This window comes from Lactuca serriola, chromosome 8 (assembly GCF_051521515.1).
Source record: "Lactuca serriola cultivar US96UC23 chromosome 8, Lser_US96UC23_V15, whole genome shotgun sequence".
NCBI classification, from domain to species: Eukaryota; Viridiplantae; Streptophyta; class Magnoliopsida; order Asterales; family Asteraceae; genus Lactuca; species Lactuca serriola.
In genome coordinates, this window is record NC_136415.1 from 221,991,818 (window position 1) to 222,008,653 (window position 16,836).

Sequence of the window (16,836 nt, forward strand, 5' to 3'; positions counted from 1 at the left end):
TATATATATATATATATAAGTAAAATTTAAATGACATTCAGACAAATAACCGATATTATAAGCCCACATCCTAGCAAGGAAAAGAATTCATAGTGACTTATCAGTCCTAAGCCTTTTAGATCTTATATATATATATATATATATATATATATATATATATATATATATATATATGATTTTTGGGGAAAAACATAATTTTATAAATCATTTAAAGAATTTAACCTTTTGAAATAATTTTCATGACTTGATGTCATTTTAACACAATTTGAAACATTTTGCTTTTATAAAAATGAAATCCATTTTTGGTAAGATATTTTGAAACCATTTTATTGGAACACAAAATCCTTGTGGTAGACTTATACCCCCCCCCCTTTAAAACAGTAAAAACTACGAAAATATGGGGGTATGAACTCACCTTTTGGAGGGTGATTCAAATGAAGAATTGATATAGGATGTCTAGACACATGAGTGAAATCCCATAGCACAACAAGCCCTATATAGCAATTTGTATAGTATATATGCAACCAATTAGCAAATATAATCATAGGAATGATTGAAAACCGGGGTAATTTGTAAGTATAACTTACAAATTGGAGTGTTAGAAGCTAAAAAGGAAGTTGATATGTGTTCATGGCCAGGAGAGGGGTGTTCACGACCCTAGCTTGAAGGGTTCACGACCCTAAAGGTGTTCACAGCCAGAAGTTCTTGAGGAAAGATGAACACTTGATGATCTTAAATAGATTCTAAGAAGATTCAAAGGTTTCCAGGTGCTTGTTCTTCGTGTTCTTTGTGTTCTTCGTGAAAAGTAGACGAAATTAACAGGTGTCAATCTAATCTAAGAAGATTGAAAGATATTCTTGAAGTGTTAACAAGATCAAGAAATGATACCTATTAGATCTTGTGAAGAACTAGTGATTATTGCTTGAATATGATGAGAAGGGATGATTATAGCATGTTCTTGAGGAGAGAGGTTGTTCTTCGTGTTCTTAGCTGATGATACTTGAGAGAAAATAGCTTGGAATTGTGTTTGAATGTGTAAAAAGTGAGGAAAAATCATCTGAAATGAATATATATATATATATATATATATATATATATATATATATATATATATATATATATATATATATATATATATATATGTAGCACCTGGTTCCCGGTACGTATTTTTTTTTGTAATTAATAATTCTAAATTCATGCATTTTTGCCTTGGACTTGGCGAGTTGAAGGACCGACTCGCCGAGTAGTAGCGGGATGAGACGCGAGGTCTGAGCCTTGGACTCGGCGAGTCGGTTCCCCGACTCGGTGAGTAGGCCCTGTTTGGGCAAAAACCCTAACCCGAGTGTTGGCACCCTATTTAAGCATACTAACTCGACCTCCCTTGTCCCTAACACTTCCAGAGAGCTGTAGTGAGAGACCCTAGCTCCCATATTGTTCTTGTGATTGATTTTTACTTGGTGAAGGAAGTTTGGAGCTTAGAAGAAGAAGGAGGAGGTCGAAGAGTGCAAGGAAGGGAGTAGATCCGAAACCTACACTGTGAGAAGATTCCATTCAGGTAGAAAAGTTCCTACCTTGATCACTAGGTCATTAGATACCATTTTTGTCCCAAATTGGTGGTTTTCAAGCCCTAAAACACCAAACTCCATGTATTTGTGCTTAATGATCCGAAAGGACTTCAGACCTAGACCTTGTGGACGTACTAGAAGCCTAAAGTTTTTGTGGTTGAAGTGATTGAGGTCCCCATTGGGTGTATGACCTCATAAAGAGATTGGATTTGCCTTTTGGAGCTTGTGGGGCCATGCATGCACGTAAAGTTTGCAACTTTACGTGATAAGCATGCCCTAGGAACATAGATCTATGGTTTTGAAGCGTTGCATGTCTCAGATTTGGTCTATATGGGAAATGGGTCAAGGGACTCGGCGAGTCCCAAAGTGGAACTCGGCGAGTTCTTTGAATATGACCTTAGACTCGGCGAGTTGGATGAACAACTCGGCGAGTCCTATGAAGATTGCCTGGTACTCGGCGAGTTGTTCTTCAAACTCGGCGATTCAGATGAAGCAGTTACTGAGTAACAGGGGTTTAGTTGTTGAAGGTCCAACCCTTCGTATTTGCACGCAAAATTAGCAATCTAACGTGTTACAATAGTCCCAGAAACCCAAATCCTCATAAAGGATGCTCTGGTGAGGATTTGGAAGCAAGTGGGAGGTCTGCTCGCGTGGACTCGGCGAGTTGTTCTTGGACTCGGTGAGTCGGATCGCGAGCCGGTTCTATCGTCCCAAGTAGTGAGTTAAGGGTGACCCAGTGAGTTGGAAAAGGGACTTGTAGAGTGGGACCGGGTTAGTGGGAGAAGGACTCGGCGAGTCGGTGCCATGACTCGGCGAGTCCAGTCAATCGGAAGTTGACTTTGACCAAGGAGTTGACCTTGGACCACGGGTGGGTCAGTCATCTGACCAAAGGGTGTGTATGAGTGGCTAATCTATGTTTATGATTTCTAGCCGGAGGATTTCCGATTGAGCAGTCAGGCGCTTAGCAAGCAGACTTTCAGCAGCTACTTTTCGAGGTGAGTTACCTTCCAGTAGTAGTGGGTCTAAGGCCACAATGCCGGCCCACTAGTAGGAGTTGTATGATTAGATGATTGTCTCTGTGATATTCATCTAGGGCTGCTACTACCTGTGTTATGTTTATGTGCTAGTATGATATGATGCTATGTGCTAGTGACAGTAGGGGAGATAGTCCCCAGATTACCGGTCGATAGGACCGAAGGGGCAAGTATGCCCAGCCATGCTAGATAGATTATGTGATACATGTTATGTGGTAGTGGTAGGGGTGAAATAGTCCCCTGTATCTGGTCAAGAGGACCGAAGGGGAGACCAGCACCCAGATATGCTAGTCAGTATCCGGTCGAGAGGACCGAAGGGGTAGGTCGGGCACCCAGATATGCCTGACAATATATGTACGTAATGTGGTTATTTGGTATGTGGTACGGTGGGGGAACTCACTAAGCTTTGTGCTTACAGTTTTCAATTTTGGTTTCAGGTACCTCTTCAACGAAGGGGAAGGAGCTGGCGTGGTAGCGGCACATCATACACACACACATTGGATTTCCGCATTATGAGATGTTCTGGGATTGTACTCTGACATTATTATTATTTTCATGTTTTGGGTTTTCAGACACGAGATATGTTTTATGACATGATATGATCAGATGATGCTTTACTACAAATATTTTAAAAACCACTTATTTTAAATGAAATTTTTGGGTGTGAAAATTGGGTCGTTACAGTATATATATATATATATATATATATATATATATATATATATATATATATATATATATGCGAGGGTTCACGGTCCGAGGGGTTCACGGCCGTCAACCTCGTTTGCGGTCCAAGGTCGGCTAGCATTTACGGTCCGAAGGCGGTTTGCGACCGAGAACGTGCCCTAATGAGATAAGGTTTTGTTTCTGAGGCGATAAGATCCGATGAGTTTGCGGCCGAAGCCTGATTACAACCTAAGGGTTTGTGGCCCTCGTATGCGGTCTGAGGCAAAAGGGAAAGAAGGAAGATGCGAAAGTTTACGGTTTTTAAGCCTTTTCCTTCTAAATTCAATTACAAGTATTGTAAGGATTTTTAACAAGCAAAGGTTATTATTATGACCTAAATAAAAACCCAAACAATAAAAAGGACCTTAGTTGACCCACATTTGACTTTGGTTGACTAGGGTTGAGTTTACAAGATAAAAAAATAACAGGATGTTACATGGACCGAATTCTCTAAGTTCTTGGTAGTGTTTGGACCGAAATCACCATGTGATTTCGGTTGGGTTATTGGGCTGGGCCTTTGTAACTAGGTATTAGGTATAAAATGTTTGTTATCAACCTATTCTAGGGTGTGGTTTTTTCAAGAACTGAGAGAGAAACAGAGAACCGAGAGAGTAATTGTGGATCTTATGTGTAATGCCCCTAGATCCAGATCCAGGCTAGTCAATTTAAAGATAATAGGGGTCGAAAATGACTTTTCGACAAAATATTATTTAGAATAAATAATCTTAACCAAGTTGTAGAATATGTCACAAGGTTTCGTACATATAAAGAACGCCGAAATCTGAGTTATAACGAAGTTATGACTCGTCGAAGTTTCGCGATGGAACCAGCAAGATACCGGGAAGCGTAGATAGTGAATTTACAATAGAGCGATTTTTAGCCTTAGCAATCTAAACGAAAGTCGTAGAATACGTTAAACCGAGAGCATCCATAAAAAGAACGCCGAAATCTAACTTCGAAGTTTTGGCTTAGCAATGTACAACCCAAAGTACGAACATTAGATCGAGTGGTTTTTGGCCGACACAACCTAAACGAGAATCGAAGATCTCATTATTTGTAGCGTAACGATAAAAAGACAAACGAAAACGGACGTCGGATGAAGAAGTTATGGATTTTTAACGGACCAATCCTGTCCCTACCTGTTAAAAGTATAAAATTCAAAATAAAGTCAAAATTAGCCGACGGAGTCTAAACAAAAGTTGTAGAGTACGTTCCCGCCTACGTGTGGATATAAAGAACATCGAAAATGGAGCTCGTACGCGAAAGTTATGAATTTTTAAAGTTTGCACTTGAATTTGCGAAGCCTATAGCGAAACTGATGACGTGGCTCGATCTGGGTCATCGCTTGCTGACCACGTCTCGCTTCGGATGATGGACACGTCACTCCTCGCATACGCGCTGCATAGAAGGAACGCCCCGCGTTCAGACTCGCTTGGTCTCGGAAGCTCCACGTCGCCCCACCGAAGCCGCGCCATCTATCAACCTGATCCGAAGCTATACCCTGCGTAGACTCGCTGAACTCCATGCATCCGAGGAGCGCCCCGCGCAGGTCCGAGGAACACAGCACGTTCCCAGCATCTTCGGCCTATAAATAGTTGTGAGATGTTCCGAGGAAAATGCACCAATTCTCTTTCTCTCTCTAAATACTTTGTCTCTATAGCTCCCCTAAGCCCCCCTAAACCCTAGGTAAAACGCCTAGCACCTGAGGGAAGCCCCGAGGCTCCCGGAGTCCCGAGAAAAAGGGTCTTTCGGTTTCGAAAAGCTGCTCCAAGCGAAGCCCGATTTTCTTTAAAACCCGTTGTAAGTGAGCTACGCCTATGCAATTTTTAATATAGCTTTCAAATAATTATAGTAATGTTATTAGGTCCTTAAAATAATTATTTGGGCTATTATTATGAGTTATATAGTGTTGTTTAATGCTTATATAATAATAATAATAGCTAAACTATTAAATTAGTCTCGGTGAATACTGAACTAAACCCTAGTGGTAATGATACTAGATTTTGTCGAGGGAAATCGTTTTAAGAGTAACGAAGTGTCGTCCGAGTACCGAGTCACCACCTTTCCAGGTGAGTGCATAGTTACTTTCATCTTACACAAAGATATGAAGTATTTTATACGTGTTATGTGTGCATATTATCTAAATACTTCCTGTCTATGCTGGATGAACAATTTTATACATGTTTTAAATGATTTAAACTGTATATGTATTTTATATCTACGATAATGTTGGGGTAAAACATGGGTAGATGTAATAGATGGAATATGAGTTAGATGATGAGTTGAAAGGTGTTATAGACCACGAGGTGAGGGTGAGAGGTGGACAATGTGAGAAGCCTTTTCCCAAACGATGGCTCTGTCATTCAACAAAGTATGGATGACAACCGTGGATTATTCTAGACAGTCCAGTGGAACACTAGCAGGTTCGCAACCTGTAAGTGTTGTGAACGATGTGTTCACTCAGTGTACTCTAAACCTTGGTGATCATGCAGACTTGATGCCCAAACCTTGGTGATCATGCAGACTTGATGCCTAAACCTTGGCGATCATGCAGACTTGATGCGTAAACCTTGGTGATCATGCAGACTTGATGCCTAAACCCTGGCGACTATGCAGACTTAGTGCCCGTTGTGTAAACCGTGGCAACGATGGACTTTGTGCCGATTCCTTAGGATGATCGTTAGGAATGAATGAATGAGGAATAGCTGATTCTTAGGGTAGATCCTTAAGAGTAAAGAAGATGATGGGGATGGGTAATTGGGATTATTGCTTGATTGTATAAACATAATAATTATATTATTGTGGGATGAAAACCCTATGTACTCACCAGGTTTCCCAACCTGACCCACTCAGTTCATTTATATCACAGGTGTTGTTATGATGTTACATTACACTGAGAGATTAAGGAGATGTAAATCACTAGTGATAATGAATGTAAGTTCTGTTTATGTTTATGTTTCTGTATTGACAATGACATCCCAAATGTTTTAAAATGACTAAAAATACTTTTCTTCGGAAATGCTTTGATAACGTATTTATCATGTTTTACTGGGAACAAATTCCGCAATATTTTTATTAAAAGAGATACTCTGATTTTTATAAAGCATAAACAAAATCGGTCTTTTCTGGCCGAGAAAATGGGGATGTCACATTATGTACTAGACTATTATCAATATAGTGTTCATTGAAGATTCATCACCGTGTTCTTATTTCATATTTACGATTTGTGGCATTCACTTGATTGGGATTCCGCACCAATTATAGTGATTTCGATTGATACATTCAGATCAGGTTTTACAATGATGGAGTTTGTTGTTCCAGGGGTATGGGTTGCTACAAGTGTAGTAGGATTGATCATGTCAGCAGGGATTGTCCTTAGGGGAAAGCCCGTTATGTTTTCTCTGCGATCAAGTGGGCTATAGGAGGGCCACCTATCCGAGGAGAAGGGAGAGGAGCAGTGAGTTCGCCTACTCCAACTATTTTGCAGATCTCTGATAGTTGTGAGGATAAGGCAGGAGCCCCAACAGAGAGGAGTCGGTTATTGCAGTGCCAGACAGGGAAGGTCCATTGTGACAACCCGATATTTCGAGACAATGTAATGTAAAACAAATCAAATCTAGGTCAAAATATAACTTTCCAAAAATCTTATTTGGGTTAAATAAAGTAGTAGGAATCGTATCAAGGTTTTCGGGCATATAAAGAACCCTAAAATCTGACTTCGGATGAGGAAGTTATGAATTTTTGAAGAAATTCTTTAAACACGTCATTTTAATAAATAAGTAATAAAAATAATTTCGGAATTTGCCAACGGAATCTAAACGAAAGTTGTAGATCTTGGTCTCACCTTTGCGTGGATATAAAGAACATCAAAAACGGAGTTCGTATTAAGGAGATATGAATTTTTGAAGTTTATTTAAAAGAAATATAAATTTAATTATAAACTCCCGGTATTATCCGAAGGGGAGTCATCGGATAGGACCGAAGTACGCCCTGCGTACCTTCGTACGCCCCGCGTACTCAGATCAAGGGCCTTGGATCGTCCACGTCGCCTATGCGAAGCTTCCAACCCGCCCGTCCGACCCGTCGCCCGTCCGACCCGCCATCCCATCCGAAGTGCGTAAGCGATGACGTCTCGTACGCGCTGCGTACCCTCGTACGCCCAGCGTACCAAGGCGGTTCAGCACCCCTATAAAAGGGATGCGAGGCCTTCCGAAAATTTTGCTCAATTCTCTCTTTTCTCTCACGATCTTGCCTCGATTTCCGTGCCCGTTCAAACCCGAAGCTCTGGTCTTTTTGCTCAAGTCCCGAGGGTCGATTTTACTCCCAAGATTCCCGAGAATCCCGAGAAAAATCTGTTTCCCGAGACAAAACTCTGCCCGGTTTTCCATCTCGCTTTCTTCAATCAATCAAGTGAGTTCATACCCCTTAACTAATGTTTTAAACTACTTTTAAATGTTTTATGGGGGGGGGGGGAATACAAGTAGAATCATGCTAGGATTATATCAATCACATGCGATTAATAAGTAGAAATACGCTAGTTATTACATCAATCACATGTGATTAATATACAACATTCAAAAGATTTGGCTACTCATTAGCCATTTTACCAAATAGTTTCCTTCAAATGAATTTTATAAACATTTTATATGTTTTAAACTACTTATTACACTGTACATCTTACTCGGTACATTACCTTTCAAACTTATTTACGACTGTGTTTCAATCAAATGTTTCCTTATACTCAAAACTGTTTTATCATACTTATGCCTTCAAATTGTTTTATAGATCGACATCAAGTCGATCTTTTCTTAAAATAATATTTATGTTTCAAATGTCTTACAAAATTTATTTATGCTTTTATATTATAAATTGCATGCCTCTATATGTATAGTTATATAAGAAATGTTTAAAAGACTTAGGAAGGCTATCCACCCTATTTCCTTTTCGCGCCTTGAGATGTGGTCTGGTGGGATATTGGGTATTCGTCCGAAAGTCGTTTAAATATTAGTTATATATCATGTGTACATATATAGTCATAAAAGGTCTTTCCAGTTCATCCCATGCCCTTAGTTAGTAAGGGTATACATCCATAACCATACGTACCAGTTAGACTGCTAGTAAACTACCATATGGGTAGTTTAGGAAGATACTAGAACCGTTACTAGAACGCGATATCATACAATGAGTCAGTTCATTCATGGGTCAATACTTTCTAGAACATTACATATACAACTATACTAGGACGAGAACATATACAACTATACTAGGATGAGAACATATACAACTATACTAGGAAGAGGACTTATACAACTATACTAGAACGAGAAACATTACCCTTACATTAATACGTTAACAATTGTTATCCACTGTATCGGAGCATGCCTTAAATGTCATGGCCCGAGTTGTAGCCAGAATTCTCTTGGAGGGAGAGCGTTGAGTTTGCGTATAGATCTATACTGGATTGACAATCCTACACCTTGCTGCTAGCTACAGCCGGACCTGCAGGTCTGCGGGTGCCAAACGTCATTCCGTTATTACGACCGTTCTTTATGTCGTTGTTATCAGTCGATAGTATGGTGCAATTATCACATTTTACCTTAATATAAATCCGGTTTAAGGTAGTTAGTACAGCAGTAGTTCCTATAATACAAAACTACAGTACTACAATGATTTACCCATTACATTTTTAGTGATAACCTCACTTAAACTTTAATGTACAAACTATATTTTGTTAAAAGATAGTTACACTTGGGAAATTACACACTTTTACATCAAACGAGCATACAAAACAGTTAAGCCTTGGTAGAAGGCTACTTTAATAGAAAATATAGGTTTTTCTGAGAGATTCAAACTTTTTCAAACACTTTCAATTCATATACACTTTCAAATTCTTACAATTCATAGACTTACAAATTCTTACATACAAATTAAGACACTAAATACTTATGATCTCACCAGCTTCAAAGCTGATACTCGCTTTCAAAATTACTTGTATCCTCAGGTCATCATAGACAGGTACCGATGCAAGGAGAAAGAAAGATGGAGCTTGTTCAAGACTTATCTTTCATTTTGATTTATGCTTTAGTGTTTATCAAAATTTGACAGAATACAATTGTATAATAATAATTTTATTAATGCAATGGATGATGTTGTTGCTTGTTTACTACTTTACATTGTTGTTGATATTATACATGACGTCCTCCGCCTCAGAACGTTTCCGCCGTTCTCGGTTTTGGGGTGTGACATCCATGCTCCGTCGGGTGATTTTATGGGCATGTTATCTTTTGTATTCTTTTCGGTTGTTATTAGTATTCATGTTGCTTGGGAATTGATAATGATTTGGGTAAGCATTATCTTTGGTTTATTGCTATGTTATCGTTGGGGTATATTTTCGAGAATTGATTTATATCTATCGCATGCCATGAATTATTAATGGGTTATTGAGGGTTTGTATCTGGTGTAGCGGGTTCCAATATATTCGTTTGATATTTTGGGTTTGGTCGAGATCGGTTCAAGGGAATTGTGTGGAAGGTATATGGTCCGGATTCAATGAGTTAGTTATCTAGTAATCGTTAGGGTTCAGTGGTTATAGTATTTTCTCTGTAGGAGCGGAGTTGTTTATGGAAGAACTTTTAGGTTCAAGCATTGTTGTTGCTAGGAGGGGAGCGGTGGCAGGAAGATGGTAGTGTCCGTTGCATGGGTTGTTTGGTCATCAGAAGTGTTAGAGGAGCTTTATATTCGCATGGGTTGTAGTCAATTTGACTAATTGGGCGAAATTCATTGACACAGAGAGAGAAGAGAGAGAGAGAGAGAGAGAGAGAGAGAGAGAGAGAGAGAGAGAGAGAGAAAGAGAGAGAAGAGGATCTTTTATTTTTGGGGCTAGTGTGATAAAAGAGGAATTGTATCAATGAGAAAGGGACCTATATCTATGAAACTATTTCATAAATCTCATTATATCGTCTTTAAACAGAGTCCAATACTTCTTACATAATTTAGACGTATACGCATCCGACCCAGGCGCCTTTTCACTGCCACATTCTCATATTGAATTATTCACCTCAATCAACTCGAAGTCCTGCTCCAGAAAAATACAACCTTCAAGTGAAATTTTCTTGAAATTGTGGTTGACAAGTTTTAGTCGATCTTGAAGCATTCAGTGAATTTCAAATTGAAGAAACTCCATGTTTGAAGCTTTAGACGGTTAACTTTAGTGACCCATTCTCCATTTATTAGAAGCTCATTTATCTTGTTCTTCTTATTTCTATTACTAATTACCCCGTGAAAGAATATGGTATTTTTATCGCCATCAACCAACCATTTTATCCGATTTTTTTGCTTTAGGTCTAGTTTAATTATAGTTTCCATGTCAAGGATTTTTGACCAGTTCTCTCATTATTTTCATGATATGATAATGGTGTATGGTCAGCTAGCTTGTCAAGATCATCAACTTTATTTTTTAGCATCAGAAGCTCCTCTTTTTCTATGTGGGTTTCTTTAAATCTCCAAGCTTTTAAGTCATTCTTTAGATGTCTCAGCTTTTCCATAAAATTAAGATCAACCTTTCCCCCTCCTTTAGATACATAGGATGATGGAGAATTTTTTATGACAACTTCAATGTCATCTTGAAGCAACCATGAATTGAAAACCGAAATGGTAGAGGACCAAAATCCAAAATTAAACTTCTAAGAATGATTGGTAAATGGTCAAAGTATTCACGAAGGAGAGAAACAACATAAGCAGAAGGGAAACCCCTTGGGAAGCTTGGACATATAAGGATTCTATCTAATTTACTCATTTATTTTACCATCTTGCCGCAAATAGGTATATCACCTACCTCTCATGTTATACCCTGCAAGACCATTTTCTCTAATAAATCTGCTAAAACCAGTAGATGTGGCATTATTGGAAAACAAAATTAAGTCGCTCCACATGTCTCCTTACCGAATTGAAACCCCCCCCCCCCTAAAAAGATCCATGTATCATGCCCTAGATGATTTAAAATTGGCAAGATCTTCCCATATTCTCTTTTTTTCATTGAACGCCCGTGGAGCGTAAACGTTTAAAAATATAGTTTCCCTTGTAATTCCTCTCTAGTTGCCAACAATAGCTAGAAAGAATCGATTTTTTATGGAGAGAATTTTGGTGAAATAACTTTTCTCCCGTATACAAAGTAATCCACTTGATTGACGCGAAGCTTCAACCACATCATAATCAAAATCTTGATGGTCCCAACATCCGACAACATCAATTTCCAAGGCATTAGAGATTTGCATTTCTTGAATTCCACAAAACATTAGGTCAAAATCTTTCTTCAACCTATTCACCCATTCTACTTATGGGTTCACCAATCCCTCTTATGTTTAGAGATAGAATATTCATCTAGCTAATCTTACGTCACCCTCACCATGTAGTACCCATTGCATCATCTCTTTATCAAACTTAAGTTGAAAACCGCATTGGATCCCAGTTAACAAAAGACTTTTGACTTAGCGGTAAGGAGTGACTCTCAAAATTGAGATGTCAGGAGTTCAAGTCTCACCGGAAACATAGGTGGTAATTTAGAAATAGAATGGTTACTTACATACCTGAAGAATTAATATTTCCATCTTACAACTTGTTTTTGTTTTCATCTTACAACTTGTTTTTGTTTTCACTTTAGCATTTTTTCTATTTTAATGAATTTTCTAAAAACATGAACCCAAACGAGAAACTATAATATCCATCTTAGATATGCTTTTTGTCGTTTTAATTTTGCTTCATATGAAAGAGACGATACATGATTCTATAAAAACTTGGACCATTGTGGTCGTTATATAAATATACAAAAAAAAAATTAAAAAAAAAATTAAAAACCGGTTGAATTCCCACTTGGTATGAATTAAATATGTTTAGGTAATTGAATTTATTTTTGCCACAATGATGGTGATGAAGAAAGACATCATCAAGTGTCCAACTTGTATATACCATTTTCATGGTGTCTTCCTTTATTACCATGGTTGTGCATTTAATGGTTTTGGTTGAAATAAACCTAACTACTTTTTTGTTTTAAAAACTCAAAAGAAAAAAAAAATCAATTGAGTGGGATTATTCAGCCAAAGTCAAACAGAACTTATTATACAATGGAATGTATTAATGACGACTTTTATTTTATCTTTTAAACTAAATTATTATGATTTTTTCATTTTTATTGTGGTAAATTATTATGTCTTTACCGGTCTTCCTTTTATCAGCAACAAGTGTATATGAGATTAATAATCTGATTTTAACAAAAAAAAAAGTCTTTATTAAAAGATGTTCTAAAAGTTCATATTGCAATTTTCGTGACATAAAATAACTATTAGTATCCTTAATAGATTTTTTCATATTTAAAATTATTTCTGAAAATTATTTGAGATATAACTAAAATACTTGGGATTCACATACCCCTACACCCACCTATTCCTTCTTCTCTAAACATAAACCTGAAGCCATTGATATCCACCTCAAGTCCTCCCATTGAAGCTGTCACTGGAAAACTGCAACTCTAAAGTCGTCGTTTATCTACTCCTCTTTATTAGTTAACCAAGGATTTATAAACAACAAAAACCATATCTCCTTCAAAGTTCAAATTTATTTAGAATTTATCGAAGCTGATTACGATTCTAAACAGTGATGAAAATAATAAAATCAACAAATATGTTTCATAAACTTCAAGAGATTGGATTAGAGGAAGTTTAAATCGATCTCAATAAATAATTGATTTCTTCAGTATATTATAGCCCTAATCAACCAAATCAAATCACTGGTAAGTTTTAAGAATGGCGCCACAGAAAGTACACATAATAGCTTTCCACGATTTCCAGTAGAACGGAACATAGCAGAACCTGGTGGCGGTCTTCATATCTGCGACACTAGCTCCGCCGCCGCACCTTGAACAAAGCCCCGCCGCAGGCTTGCAGCGCCTCACTTGTCGAGTTTGGTCCACTAAAAAGCAGAAGCACACCATTTCGTTTAGATATTCTCCTTTTTCTGTACTAACTTGAATGGATCTCCGGCGAAATTTCGAGCGTTAGGCTTCCGACGCCGGTGACAGTGGAGAGATGGAAGGATTTTGGAAGTGGTTGGGAGTTGAATATGTCGTGAAGAAGATTGCTTGCGCGGTTGGGTGTATATATAGACAGTGAGTGATCAGTATGTGGCACCTTCATAATACTGTTGAGCAACATTTTAAGCATAGAGCACAACTCAAAGTAGGTCACGAGAATCAAAAGAGTAAATTACGCCAATAGTGCCTATTTGGGTTAATTTGCATGTTTGGTTTCTAATTTTTTTTTTTTTAATTCGGACAGTTGTATGGTTTAATTTTATTGCATCATTGGTACCTGATGGACTTAAAATGACCAATATATCCTTATTTATTATTTTCATTATTTTATTTATTTTTAATTAATTAAAAGAAATTGTTTAACATGTATGGGTCCCACCCAAATCCTTTTGTCTGTCTCATCAATCTTCCTTCCCCAATACCCGACCAACACAAATCTCCGACTACCAACTCCGATAAATATCTTCGACCACCATTTATGGTATCTATCCCTGTGTTTTAAACCTTCAACCTTTTCCTCCCATGCATGTTAAAAGATCAAAAGAAAACCAAAATCTAAAATAAAGTCTACTTGAAAATCGAATCCATAAAAACCAAATTTGCAAAAACCCAAACCAGTCTCTCTCTATTTTTGACCTAAATCAAATCCAGAAACAATTTCCATTGAACAAATCTCCATTAGTTATTTAGTTACAAACGAGTAAAAGTACCTAAATCATTTAGCAAAACTTTGACCAGGAATCATTAATTGAACAGAACATCATATTACCCAAATAAATTTTCATTGAACCAATTGGAACCTAAATCATGTTCATCACTATCATCGGATTCAACAAACATCAACCCATTAAATCCAACTAATTTTTCAATTCAAAACACCCAAATTACCAAAAATCGTCCTCATCTTCATCTGTTCTTGACCTGTTCATCTTAAAAAAAATCATGATAATCAACAAACCAAAATCATCTCGTTCTCCATCAGTTCATCAGTTGTTCTTCAAGAATCATTAGCGAAAATCGTTCAACCACCAATATCATCAACAATAACATAACAAGTTCTTCACTAAACCCAATCGTTCATGTGAGAGGTGGAGATGAGTATTCCAGATTGGAAAACCGATATCCGATGAGTTTTCCTGCATTGTTGCCATAGTTGAGATGGCTACATCGTAGGTGAGAGGCGAAGATGAGGACGTCGGATCGGAGATGGAGAGTCGCTCTAATTATGGACAATGAGTCGGTGGCTCCACCGCCTTCCGTTTTCACCTCCGCCCCCAAATCGAAGCACTCGACACGACAACAAACGACGACTTTGTTACGTATTTGGTAGGTGATGGTGGTCTGACTTCGTCGGAGTTGAGAGAGGGGGAGATGAGAGAATCTGGTTTGATGTTATCAGGTGAGATTTGAGCGAAGAAGAAGGTATATGAATACGCCTACAGATTCAAGAGAAGGACGAAGAGATTTGGGTGGGACCCATACATATTAACAATTTCTTATAATTAGTTAAAAATAAATAAAATAATTAAAGTAATAAGGGTATATTGGTCATTTTAAGTCCATCAAGGCCAACGATATAATAAAATTAAACTATAGGGACAGTCAAAGTTAGAAAAAAAAAAATTTAAAGACTAAACGCATAAATTACCCCAAACTATAGGGATTATTAATGTAATTTACTCGAATCCAAAATATTGTTACTTCTTGTCTTGATTTATTATTTTTATTTAAATTGATATACTTTTGATTCATATCATTAACTTATTAAGAGATAGATGTATGAAATATATCGAAAATATAAAGATGACAGTATAAACAAGTTTGTTATTTGTCAAATTAATACATGTAAAAATGATAAATTTAGTATGGCTTAAAATGAGTTGAATAAAATTTATATTTAATTATTTTTGTCTACTTATTGAATTTTAAAAGCTATAGATACCATAATATAGTTATAAAACTAGAAAAGATTACCCCTGTGTTGCAGGGGGTTGGAAGGTAAGTTGAAATTGAGATACTACGATTGATTAACAGAGAACAGAAAGTACATTGCTATTTTTATGTGTTTTGTATTAACACTTCTAAGTTTGGAGATGATATATAAACTAAAATGCATGATTACATAAAGGGCTTCGTCAACAGAAGCTACACTATGAAGTTTGACGTTGCGAATAAATGGTTGACCCCAGTTTAAGAAGCAGTTGGAACTCCTACAATAACAATCATATAAAAAACATTTTAGATAATTCTCATTCACTTCTCAACAATCACATTTTATTATTGTTGTAGTTAATATTAATAGTTAACTACATTTTTGGTTCCTAAAGCCTCCGTATAGCCGAGTTTTTGAAATTTGGTCTCAAATAGGAACCAGAATTGACCAAAAATGTAATTTCCTCTAATATATAAGATGCATGCAGGAGGGGAGAAAAGATTACCATAATCGAACCAAAATGTAGCAATAAATTTCCTCTCCAACTGTTCAAAAAAAGTTACGATTCCTAATATCCGTTTCTTAAACATCTTTACTAACATATTAAACATTCGATTTTCTCCAAAATGGAATCTAGTCATTGATGTCATGGAAAAAAAGGAACCACCTTGCATTGGTGAAAATCTAGAGATCAAGTATGTTGCCTGATGATTTAGGTTCAGTAAATAGGTGACCATTGACTATAGCTTTGATCTTGTCAAACAGTGGCAGTTTAGTCCAAAACTATTAAAATCAATTTTTTTAAGTATAAAAACAGTATGCAGGTGCTATTTGGTCAAAAATTGTTCAAATGATTTTTTTTAAGATGTGAATTCCATGGAAGTATAATAGAACTTTCCACTATCAACCAACATGGTCGAAGAATTCTGCAGCAGTACAAAATTAGGAATGCATCAAAAGCCCGTAGACATAGAACGGGGTAAAATGGTCATTACATTGATTAAATATATTAGACTCCAAGAAATAAAAAGAAATTAACACTCATATTTACTTTTAATAATAATGTTCATAATTCATAACAACAATGTTGTTGCACATCTAGATCAACCACCTTGTGAAAACAACTAAAGATATGAAAACAACGAAATATATGTAACATCATCTAAAATGATGCAACTAATGAGCCTTACACCAGTAGTAACTCGTACACTTGCAGAAATCGAAACATTCGGACCAATCTATTCAAGAAAAAAAGTAAACAAAAATGGACTCCAACAAAAAAAAATGTAAATAAATGATGAAAATATTTGCAGTTGGATGTAAGAAGTATTGATTAAACATTTCATAGTTTTAATCCAATCCTACATGCTGAATAAATATTATCATGGAATGTAACATCTCATTCCATATCCATATTCAGTTAAATTCCATTCCGTTCCTTTTTCATTCCAATATTCCATATCATCCAACTAAAACAATAATGAACCATTTATC

The 16,836-nt window shown here is 36.8% G+C and overlaps 1 protein-coding gene across 1 annotated transcript; it reads right to left on the minus strand.

Moving 5' to 3' along the window:
* Window positions 1-12,915: 12,915 nt before the first annotated feature.
* On the minus strand, window positions 12,916-13,459 carry LOC145070988 (uncharacterized). The gene has a single exon (XM_079017939.1). It carries the CDS (start codon window positions 13,308-13,310, stop codon window positions 13,104-13,106), a length of 207 nt encoding a protein of 68 aa, XP_078874065.1. The 5' UTR covers window positions 13,311-13,459; the 3' UTR covers window positions 12,916-13,103.
* Window positions 13,460-16,836: the final 3,377 nt, after the last annotated feature.